Raw genomic sequence first — 12565 nt, 5'->3', positions numbered from 1 at the left:
ACCGCTCTGAGACCTCTAGGTATCAATGAATTAATGAATGAATATTTTAAATATCATTACACGAGAAGGAAGCAGCATCCATGTTTGCAGACCTATCTATCTATCTATCTATCTATCTATCTATCTATCTAGACAGAGAGAGAGTGTGTGTGTGTTTTATGGTTGATATTCCTAATTTTTTTGTTATTTATATTCAGAATACCAAGTATTATGAATGCTTCCAACTGGTGTTTATTAGGTATTGAGAGTAACTTCAGTAGTGGTCAAATACATTTAAGAAGAGACAAAAATATTTATTTATTTTAAAGTAACATTTGCTGCTTCTTTTTATCCAGTTTTCTAAATGTTTGTGTTTTTAGATAAGCAAAAAGCATTTGCTGTTTAAAATGACTTCATTTATCACACTTTACTGTTAATGTGGAAAAAGTAATGTTACTAATTATTTCAGTATTTGTCTATCATGAAGTCTGAGGCACGAACATCTTTTATCAGTTTTTAAAAGCAAACGGTTTACAAATTACCCTGTGCTGTACCTCCTCATTGAAAAGATGTGTTAGTCCAGTTGTTAAATTGACAGTGTTGAATTATGTATGGAAAAATGTGGCAGCCTGAAGGTGTTTACTGTTAGACTAATACTTCCCCTAAATGACAAGAGCTTCTCTTCACAAGAAAACATATTATAAATATGCTTTGTTATGTCAGAAGTAGCACAAACTGTGGTTAGCTTTAATGATAGTTTGTTCAGACGAGCCAACTTCAGATTAAGATTTTAAAATCCTGGGTTGTATAGTGAAAACTAATTACAGTTTCCAGTTCAGACATAATGACAAATAACAATTAATTAAAAATAGGGGGGCTGTAGTTTTATTGTCTCCATTAATTTCAGTGGGTATGCTTGGATGCAACTCAACAGCATATGCTCTTTACCGCCTAATGAATATGAGGGCAGTGGGGTAGGGGGAGTGGGAAGCAGGCTCATGCATGCAACACAAAACAATGGCTTAATGTACAGTATATTCCTGCGTATAAGACTACTTTTTAACCCAGGAAAATCTTCTCAAAAGTCAGGGGTCGTCTTATACGCCGGGTCGTATTTCTTATACAGTGAGTATATCCCAAACTCTATATTTTAACTGGAAAAGCTGGGGGTCGTCTTATACGCCCAGTCGTCTTATACGCCGGAATATACGGGTAACTCCTGAACACATTTGCTGGCTCCTACTGGTTCACAGTGCTAATGCAATCCCTTTGCTGGCTGTGCTTGACTTGAGGCACAACTGAGGATAAAACAGATTTACAAGAGAACCAAGATGAAGGAAGACTTTAATGTCCTTTGATTACTGGAATGATGCTTGTAATATGAATGTAATATACAATAGAATGGAAAGCAGTTTATTTTTTATAATGTGAAAACTATCTGTCATTCATATTGAAACCCTGAGAGACAATTGCATTTGTTAGTTAATACCAAGTTCTGTATACTGGCATCACTATTTTCTCCAAAGTTGGTCATTGTCTGTGCTTTTTTGGCACAAACTCTATTGATGTGAATGAGGCTTTTACTTGTGAAACATGGAGTACCAGAGTATAAAGCAATTATACATAATTCAGTGTCTTTTCCCCTCCAGTGCCTGATGATCTTTCTGTAGAAGAGAGAGAAGAACTTTTCAATATTCGCCGTAGAAAAAAAGAATTAATTGATGATATTGAGGTAAACATTTTCCTTAAATCAAAATGTTGGTTGCTCTGAAATTAATGGTGCAAACTGTGGTTTGAGTTGTAAAACACTATGGTAGCTTTTTACCACAGTCTGAAGAGATTAATTTCCAATAATTGCTATTAGAATTAGGTGTTCCAAGTGCTGTACCTCTGCAGAAATTGGTGTCATAGTTGTTGGCATCCATCTGTCTCAAGAGACAATGGAGTGCAGCTCCGGGAGTGAAGTCAAACCACTGCGTTATAGCACATAGTGACCTCCCCGTGGTACAAACCTGGGCAGTGTGCATGGGGATCCTGGGCTGCCCAGATGATAAGATCTCCCTTTTGGTCTCACTGATGTGTGGTCCAAAGGAAAGCAGAGCAATATGTTTGGCACCAGCTTGGCTGCAGGAGTTGCTGGAAGGAGGCATACAAGGCCCTATCCAACTTTTTTGGGATTCCACTCCGGATTTGTGTAGGGTTTACTCCTTACTCTTTTCTTCTCTTGAAGAGATCCCACAAGACAGCAGAGGTTTAGAATCAGAGTTTTCCTTCTCCTACATGTGCTACCTTCCCAGGTTCACAAGCCCCATCTGCCCCCTACTTCCCTCTACATGTGCAGAAACTGCCTTCTTGACCATTGGACCCGCAATTGGTATTATGTGCTCAATCCAGCGGAGCCTGTCTTCTCATGCAGGGGAAGTCCCTGACTCATTGAGGGTTTGAGACCCATTGGCTACCCTCCCCTGGTTTAGCCAGCCAGTTAAAACATTTTGCTGGGTGTGGCTGTTGTTACATGCAGCTTCTAGGAGCCACGTGTGAGAACTGAGTGCAGGGTGAGGACCAAAGGTGGACAAACTACCCCAGAAGGAGCACGAGGTGTCCCCCACCAGAGGTACTACCCCTCCCCATACACCTCATACACCCAAATGTCATAGTGTTGTATGAATAGTATGATATTGCAGGTAAATAAATCAGAGCAGACTTTTGTGATAGGATTGTTGCTCCGTTTCTAAATTCAAAAAGAAGCCAGTGAAATCCACCTATTTTTGGAAAAGCTGTTTAATGTTCACTTGTATTCTTCTCTCATTTTGGCAGCGGTTAAAATTTGAAATAGCAGAGGTTATGACTGAAATCGATAACTTGACAAGTGTAGAGGAAAGGTAAGCTGACTTTGTCACATGTGTGCTTAATGGAAAAGCAGTACTGTATTCTGTTGCTTCAGCTTTTTTGAGAGCCTTGCAGAAATAGCCTAACTTCCAGCAGAGGCCTTGATCATCTTGTCGGCCCCTATGTACTGCCTGTCTTCAAGGGCTGAATATAATTAGAAGTAGTTCTCTTTATTTAAATTTACTGCTTATTCCCACAAAGAGCTAGTTTAGCAAATGTAGGATGGGGTACAGCAACTACCGTTAGTTAGCGCCATGATTGTGATATTCAGCACTGCGGGCACTACAAAGTTGAGAAATGGCAACTGAATGCACTGTTTTGGGATGTGTCTGTCCCTTTTACCTTGCACATAATACCACTGTTCCTGTGTCATCGTAAGCTTCCCCTTGATGGCTGTTCATGTGTGTAGGTTCTGCACATTTAGTATTAAACTTTGCTAAGATGACTTGCTATTTGGTAGATTAAAACCAATGGAGCATGTGTCTGGATCCTATAGGACACAAAGTGTTGTTGTTAATTTATTTACTATACCCCACCTTTCTCCCTTAAAAACTGCTAAAAATATAGGGAAAACATCATAAAAACATTGATAGAATTAAAGCTATATAAATATATAAAATATATTTAAAATATATAAATAATTATAATAAAAACAGCCTGGCACACGCCCTTAAGTTAAAAGCAGTCATTTCCCAAAATGCTGTCTTCACCTGCTGGCAGAAGGACAGCAAATAGGCAGCCTGTCTAGCTTCTCTAGGGAGGGAGTTCTAAAGTCTGGGAAGCAGCCACCAAGAGGGCTCTGCAATTTACTTATACACCAAAGTAATTAAGTAGCATCCTGATCTTAGCAAATAGGGTGTATCTAGCCTGCTGCGCTGTCTGCCACTTTCAATACTTTTGTTAAAGTTAATACTCAGTGTGTCCTCGTTTCTGCAACACTTTCTTCTGTCTTGAAGTCTGAGTTCATTGTGTGATACAGCTAACATAGTGCAGACTCCCACAGCTTCTCTGGCACAATGTCCTCAGCTGGCATGTTCAGCCACTGCAACATCATAGGCTGCTTCTTTTGTGCTAGCGTTGCAGCAGACCTAAAAGCTTATTTGCCAGTACAGAGACTCCAAAGATTGCCCCGCCAATTGGCTTGGATTGAAATAATCCAGTTTAACTGGTTTGTGGGTTAAAGCCATGCACATTATCCTCTTTAATGCTCTTCCTCTTATGTATGTCGGGAGGATTTAAACATAATGTATTAAAAATCTAACATGAAGTCAAAGCTACTTTGAATTATTTGCGAGGGTAAATATTTCCCTTTCACTTTGGGAGTAAAAGCTCAGCCATTCCATCCTATTCGTTCATACTGGCTGTCTAAGATGAACATGTAAATAACATTTAAAATGTAAACATCAAAGATGTTTAACCAAATACATCTGTGTAATAATATTTTCCTTTTATCCCCCCCTTACAAATATACAGCAAAACTACACAGAGAAATAAACAAATAGCTATGGGAAGAAAAAAGTTCAATATGGATCCCAAGAAGGTAGGACTTTTGTGTTCTTGAGAATGTATGCTTCTTATTTATTTATGGAGTTTTATATCCCACTTTTCAGTTACGAGAGATCCCAAGGCAGCTTGCAAAGTAGATTAAAAACATATATACAATAAAATCACAATGAAGTACAGTCGTACCTTGGAAGTACGTTCTGTTCCGGAAGTCTGTTCGACTTCCAAAACGTTCGGAAACCAAAGTGCGGCTTCTGATTGGCTGTAGGAAGCTCCTGCAGCCAATCGGAAGCTGCGGAAGCCCTGTTAGACATTCGGGTTCCAAAGAACATTCACAAACTGGAACACCCACTTCTGGGTTTGCAGGGTTCAGGAGCCAAAACATCCGAGTACCAAGGCGTTCAGGATCCAAGGTACAATGGAGAGTTAAAAAGCCAGAGCAACATCAAACCATTTGTAGCAGTTGGTACAAATAAAAAATGATTCCAAAGATTGGCAAAATAAGACTGTCTCAGCCATTCACCTAAGGCAGGGTGGTCCAACATGCCGCTTGCCAGGCTTTTTTTCTTTTTTCTTTGGCAGCCCCAGGCAAGGCAGGGAGCAGCAGCACTGGGAAGGAGACCTGAGGGCTCTGGCAGGGTCCTAGAGTCCTCCTGTTTCCTTCCCAAAGCCTAGTTCTGTTTGCTTCATCAGCGCATATAAGGCATGTGTATTCTTCCTTGGTGGGGATTTTCTAGAGACCTGTGCTGGCATAAACGCTAGCAGACTGCCACTGCCAGGGAATCAAGGATGACTTCACAAGGATGATCCCAAGATGGAGCTTCATAGCTGATACCGTTGATCTAGGGGGACTGCTCACCTTTCCCTGTCTCACATGCGAAGTGCTACGCTAGCCAACTGCCTTAGAGTTTTTGGCATATACTGAGTCACACCATTGACACATTTCTCAGTATTGTTGCTGCTGGCCAGTAACCCAGCTATCCAGATTCTCCAGCAGGGAATGTTCTCATCCCTACATGGAGATGCCAGGGATTGATACAGATACAGCCCTGCACCCAGGACTAGTCCGGGCTCTGTATTTCTCCATGTTATCGTTCCTCTGAAAGAGCACAGCAGATGTTGCTGCTCAATGTTTACATATACTATATTTAATAATAGGTAAAGGTAAAGGGACCCCTGACCATTAGGTCCAGTCGTGACCGACTCTGGGGTTGCGCACTCATCTCGCATTATTGGCCGAGGGAGCAAGCGTATAGCTCCCAGGTCATGTGGCCAGCATGACAAAGCCGCTTCTGGCAAACCAAAGCAGCACATGGAAACACCGTTTACCTTCCTGCTGTAGCGGTTCCTATTTATCTACTTGCACTTTGACGTGCTTTCGAACTGCTAGGTTGGCAGGAGCTGGGACCAAGCAACGGGAGCTCACCCTGTCACAGGGATTCGAACCGCCGACCTTCTGATCAGCAAGCCCTAGGCTCAGTGGTTTAACCCACAGCGCCACCTGGGTCCCTTATTTAATAAAATAAAGCACTTTATTCTCCTTATCTCATATCTTTGAGAGACAGCTTCACCAGCACATATTTGCCTCTTCTTTCAGTTCTTTGCCTTTTTCTTGTTCTTTTTTTCCTGCTCTAAAAGCTGAATAGGTCTGGAGTCTTGTTTTCCTAAGTGGTTTGTTTCGGAAGATGACAAAATATTTGCTTGGGGCATCTGAATTTCCAGAAAGCAGGCTTTATTAAAGCAAAGTAATTTCAGAAGCATACAGATTAAAAAAGGGAGTCTATTGATGAGATTTTGAATTGTAACTAATTTCTTAGCTTCCAGTGGTTTCCAGCATGAGTGGAAATATGGTTGGCAGACATGTTCCCCTTTGGCAGTGAAATGTGCATCTTTCTTTGCAATTTTAAAAAAGAAAGTTGATTGTTGGTATTCATGTTCCAGATGGGTGTTCAGGGAAGTTTTCTAGATGGTAAAGCAATTCAGAGGGAGACTGGGTAGAGGAGAAGGAAGGTGGGGTGGGCGAAAGAGAGAGCATACAGTTTCCTATACTAAAAATAGCTTCTCAGACTGATAAAATGGCATTGGGTTTGCCCTGATAAAATACCGTAGGTTGCAGTTGTTGATTGAATTGTCCTTACTTGACAGCAAAATATTTTACAGCTGTTGTTTCTGCAACCTGTTTGCTTGCATCCAAATGGTAGTTCCATTTGTTCACATATATTGTTTTTCATTATCTCCAGTTTATTTTTAAAAACCACATTTGAGCTCGTTGATTTTAAAAATGAACCATTGCCATTTCTGTTGCATTGTTGCAAGTGCCATACCATTACTATATGTAGCTCATTTTCAATCCTATGTATGTTTACTTAGAGGTAAACCCCATTCTGTTCAGATTACAGATTTCAGCCTTAGCTGAAATAAAGACACAAGTTTAGATAAAAATAGGGTGCATAATATATAAGGCTATATATAATTTTATAGATACAAATGCACTGAAAGCTAATGCCACAGTTAGCTCCATGGCTCAGATTACTATAACTAACTGCTTTATCTGACGATACAGTTGTAATTACATGGTGTTATCTATTTTTCTATCTACTCACATTGAAGTTTCCCAGATCATGCTGTGTGTCAAGTCATTAGCATGATGAACAGACAAATATTCAGTTATAAGAAGATTATCTCTGTAATTTGGCATCCTGAGGGCTAACATGGAATAGATAATAATTTATATCATTACTATTTATTTACTAGATCTTCTAAAATGATTTAATGTAATAATAAAAGACTTGCAAACAACAAGCATCAGCTGCTTGTCAACAATATACCTGCATTTAATAAATATTGAAAAAGAAAAAAACAGCAGGGATTAAAGATGCGGCAGATTAAAATTCCTTAATCTGTTTATAAACATACGTAGGTCTCTTATACTGACTCAGACAACTGGTGCATCTAGCTCGGTATTACCTATTTCAATTTAGGGTCATGCAGCCCTCGTCTTTATGAGTCTTCAAATGTGTATTGAACTCCTATTTATTTCCAGTTTATTTTCCTTGAAAGCATATTTGTCTGCTGCTGATGCTTCATCTGGTGCTGAGTTGCTTTATTTGTTTTTAATGATATTGTCCTGTTGCTTATTTCCACTGCTATCTTTTCTGAGGGTTTAAGGTGAATTGCAATTGTACATTTTATATCTATATTTTGTAAACTGCTTTGGCTGCCCTTTAGTCAGGCTAAAAAGTCCTTAATCAATATACAAAGCAGTTGTCCAAAGCTTTGGGCAGAGGTATTTTCCATCTTGTACTACTTACAATCTTTTAACTAGTGATACAGTACAAGGAATTTATATTGGGATGCTATACATATGAAGCATATATTCTTTGTTGCTGAGCTGTGCCCTCTTAATTATATTCTACTTTTCTATCTCTCTTAAATTGATCAATATTTGTTTGGTCTTCTTCTTAAGAGGCTTTAAACTGCTCCATGTTTTTTTTGCTTCTAACAGTTTAGTCTATTGCTGTTAATGATTTGCTTAAAAAATAGTCCCCTCAATCGGCCGATCCAAGTATGAGAAAGGAGCAAGGAGAAAGACTCATGTGCAGGATAACAACACTGCTTCTTTTGATCCCATGCCACTGTCTTCAGAATGCTGCTTTGCTGTCGTAAGAGCCTGGGATTTCTAAATACGCCCAGCAGCAGTTTTAGGCTGTGCAAGTGGGGGGGGGGGGGTTCACAGGAGAGAGATAGGGAAGACTGTAGAGCAGGACTGGGGAAGCTTTTGCAGGCTGAGGGCCACATTCCCTTCTGAACAACCTTTTTAGGACCACATGGGTGGGACCAGGGGCAAAAGCAGGCAGGGCAATGAATGTAAATTTTACCTGTGGGCAGTAGGTTAGTTTTTCTAAAACACACATACACCCTGTTCTGTCCTCTATCCAACCAGGGAAGAGGCATTATCAGATTTCAAGAACACATTCCAGTCAGGCAAAAGCACTAAGGAGGATGCAAAGGACGAGCAGTTAGGGATGTGGTCTGGTGAGTGTCTTGAGGGTCAGGTAGAGAGGCTTGGAGGGCCATATTATGTCTGTCTAAGGTTTCCCACACTTGCTGAAGAGCTTTCTGGAGGTTAAGGAGGGATAATGCCTATTTAACCCTCAGCTAGCCGCAGGGAAATAGAGGAAAGAGCAGCAAGTAATGTGTTCTATGCCCAAATGATCAGTTGACTCTAAGTAGATGACAGACTCTGGGCCAAGGAATTGGACCAGGTGGGTGAATTTATTATTAGTTCAAAGTCATGAATTATTTGGTAGATCACAGTGGCAAACTTGGAGACTAGGCTACTTGGGCAAGAAAATGAGGTGTTGTCGAGGGGAATGCTGTGTTTATTATATGATACAAGACTATTTGAACCAACAGATGGATGTTAGATGTCTGGCGGTAGATGGCAGGGGCTGTGGGGCAGGCACATTGCTCAGGGTGTGTGTTCCTGTTCCTGAAGCATGATAGGCCTTTACATGATAGGGTTTACAATCTTAAATAAAGGCAGGAAAACAACAGAACGGGGGAAATGGATACATGATTAGGCAGGGAAGAGTGCTATTGTGTTTATGTCTTGTTTGTGGGCTTCCCATAAGCATCTGATAGGCTGCTGTGGAAACAGAATGCAGGACTACGTTGTGTAATTTAGCAGGGATGTTCATAATAGCTGATTATTTTGATTATACATATTTTGGTTTAGTTTCAGTAAGGTAAGGGGGATGATTCAAAGGCTTCCCAGAAAAGGTGAGCTTTGAGGAGGGTGTGCACAGATGAGGCTGCATTTAGGCAAACTCCTATTTATCAATGAAATAGATATAATAACTCCACAGCTTAATATTTCCAGAGCATATAATCTTTTGAAGATGAAAGCAACTGAATTCATTTCCTCCTGCTGCTTTTCAGGGAATCCAGTTCCTCATAGAAAACGACCTCTTGCAGAATACTCCTGAGGACATTGCACAGTTCCTTTATAAAGGGGAAGGGCTAAATAAAACCGTCATTGGAGATTATCTCGGTGAAAGGTAAGTAGAGAACAACCTGTGTGTCTTTTTATGTTAAGCTTGATGGGGAGCCTTGCTTTGATTCTTCTTGTTCTCTTTGACCATGACTATGTATCATACACATCTGTAAGAATATATATGCCATGCAGGAAAATAGGAACATCTGATAAGTTTTTCAATATGAACATGATGCAGAAATATCACCCCACCACCTAACAAATGAAAATGCACTTTGAGGCTTTTGCTTTTGTTTTAAAATGGTTAAATATTCATGTTGAAATCAGTGTGGTGACCACAGTCCAGCAAACCAGCAGTGCATCTTAATGGGCAGCTATAGAAAGCAGAGAGTCTATAGGCACAGACTATATCCTATCATTGGTGGCTCCAACTGTGACCACCCTACTAAGTCATTTGCAATATTCAACTTACCTCCTTATATAAGCACATTTATTATTTATTCCTTTGATAGGAACAAAGGAAGCAGCTACAGTGGTACCTCTACTTACAAATAACTCTACTTACGAATTTTTCTACTTACAAATGGAGCTCCATCTGCCATCTTGGATGCGGTTTACATAGGATTTTTTCTACTTACGAATTTTTAGATAGGGTTGCTTTGACTTACGAATTTTTTCTCCCAATGCATTCCTATGGGATTCGACTTACAAATTTTTTCAACTTACAAATGTGTGTTCGGAACACATTAAATTCATAAGTAGAGGTACCACTGTATATATATGAGACCAGGTTGTTTGTCCAAACCATCCCAGTATTGTCAGCTTTGTTTGGCCAGTAGTAGGGTTGCCAGACTCAATAGAGGACAGGACTTCTGTGCCTTTAATTGCCCTGCTCTCTTTTGAGTCTGGAAACCTTAAAGAGAAACCAGCAGACCCTTTGCTTGGAAATTAAACAAAGGGTCTGCTGGTTTCTCTTTAAGGTTTCCAGACTCAAAAGAGAGCAGGGCAATTAAAGGCACAGAAGTCCTGTCCTCTATTGAGTCTGGCAACCCTAGCCAGTAGTTCTCCAGGGTCTCAGGTGTTCACCTCACCTGCTGCCTGATCCTTTTAATTGCTGTGTATTGGACCTGGGGCCTTCTGCACATGATGTATATGTTCTATGATTTAGCTGTGGGCCCTTCCCTATCCTTGTAGGGGATCTCCAACATTGACTCATAGCCTTTCTTATAATGTGCTTCCTGATCCTTCTTACTGGAAATGCCATGGATTGAATGTGGAACCTTCTGTGTTCAAAGTGTGTGCTCTACCACAGCTTCTATACAGAAGACCCTGTCTTCTTTATAACTACCACAGCTTGAAGCAGCTCATATAGGTTTGTGAATTCCAAGGGGCATTTTCTCCATTGCATTTCTTTTCTTCTGGAACTCGGAGATCTTAAAAATAAAAATCTAGATAGGAATGCATGTAGTTGGGCAGGGACTGTTTCTTCTAACTAGAAGCAAAACGACACACGGCACAGGTTATCTTCTTCACACATGCTTTCCTGAGTAGAGGAAACACTTATAAAAATAAGTGCATAGGATTAATGATAATTAAATGTTTGGGTTTTGTGATGCAAACCTTGGGAGGTTTCAGAGTTAGCTTTTGACAATCATGTGTGGCATTTAATGTTGAGACCAGAGAAGAAGAGCCTGCTAATCTTAGGAGACAGCTGGCTACATAATTATTAGCTATCAGCAAGGCTACTGCCTGTCCTAATAATAGTTATTTTTGTCTGTTTAATGTTGTCTTCTGTGAACATCTTATTGGTGGTAGTTTATAGTTTAAGGAGGCACTTCAGAGGGATAGCAGCATCCCCTAGCTTTGAATGTGAACAAATATTAAACATAACGGCCATTCTGGCTGCAAATTTGACTTTTAAAATGTAGAACCCAAACTGCAACCAATGTATAGCAAAAACTGCAAACTTAAATCATCTTGAGAGCTTCTTTATCCAATTAAACCTGGATTTCCCGGTCTGCAAACAGCTTCAGGTCCCTCACATCCCCTCCTCCCTTATACGTGACTGAAAATAGTACAGACTCTGGCAGAGAGTATCTTAATAGACACCAGATGCCTTATTGTGATGTAATGCTTCTTGGAAACGAAAATATGGGGCATCGTTCACAAGCTCTGTTGCAGTCTCAAAATGGCATGAATAAAAGTAGTAATTCATACTGGAGGAGTAGATACTCTCAGTCTCTTTGGGTGTGAATATCTAACATGGTATTTCAGAGTTTCTCAGGAGTAAGGCTTTCTTGTGTTTCTAATGTAGGTAGTTGCTGCAACAGAACTGAGCTGCTTGTTGTTCTTCATGTCAATAAACTGTAGCTAATATAAAATATATTTTTTAAAAAGAAAGTGTAGCTAACTGTGTACATCTGGAGTGGGGAACTTGTGTTCTATGGGTCTAATTAAACCTGCTAGGTCTTCATATTTGCCCTGTGAGGCCATTCTGGCCAAGCTATGCCCACCTCGCCTATACCTGACAACATAGACTGCAGTCAGAGGTGGGTGCCAGGAGCAGGTCAGTAATAACTCACATGGTGTCAGTGAAGTTAACTCTTTATTCAAAGAAACAAATTACTCAATGAACACAGCAACTCTCCCCAGTAGATCTTGCCCCAATGAGGCAGTTGTGTGGACTGTATGAAAGTTTTGTAGCTTAATACTTATAGGCACGGTGGAACTAGGAAGTGTTTAGAACTGCAGTCCTAGCCATGTTTACTTGAAAGGAAGTCTCATTGAATTTGGTAATATTTACTTCTGAGAGAGAGGGGCCCAGGTGGCGCTGTGGTTAAACCACTGAGCCTAGGGCTTGCTGATCAGAAGGTCGGCGGTTCGAATCCCTGTGACGGGGTGAGCTCCCGTTGCTTGGTCCCAGCTCCTGCCAACCTAGCAGTTCAAAAGCACATCAACATGCAAGTAGATAAATAGGAACCGCTACAGCGGGAAGGTAAACGGCGTTTCCATGTGCTGCTCTGGTTTGCCAGAAGCGGCTTTGTCATGCTGGCCACATGACCTGGAAGCTATACGCCGGCTCCCTCGGCCAATAATGCGAGATGAGCGCGCAACCCCAGAGTTGGTCACGACTGGACCTAATGGTCAGGGGTCCCTTTACCCTTTACCTTTACTTCTGAGTAACAAGCTTAGGATTGT

The 12565-nt window shown here is 40.6% G+C and overlaps 1 protein-coding gene across 1 annotated transcript in view; it reads left to right on the top strand.

Moving 5' to 3' along the window:
* Positions 1-12565, top strand: part of CYTH3 (cytohesin 3) — a 72342-nt gene that overhangs the window by 34205 nt on the left and 25572 nt on the right. Inside the window, exons 2-5 of the mRNA XM_035130955.3 lie at positions 1629-1711; positions 2797-2861; positions 4342-4408; positions 9313-9431. Coding sequence (XP_034986846.2) covers positions 1629-1711; positions 2797-2861; positions 4342-4408; positions 9313-9431 — 334 coding nt within the window. The remainder of the gene's footprint in view (positions 1-1628; positions 1712-2796; positions 2862-4341; positions 4409-9312; positions 9432-12565) is intronic.

Source organism: Zootoca vivipara, chromosome 13 (assembly GCF_965207765.1).
Source record: "Zootoca vivipara chromosome 13, rZooViv2.hap1.1, whole genome shotgun sequence".
Classification (NCBI taxonomy): Eukaryota; Metazoa; Chordata; class Lepidosauria; order Squamata; family Lacertidae; genus Zootoca; species Zootoca vivipara.
This window is presented reverse-complemented; position numbering and strand designations above follow the sequence as displayed.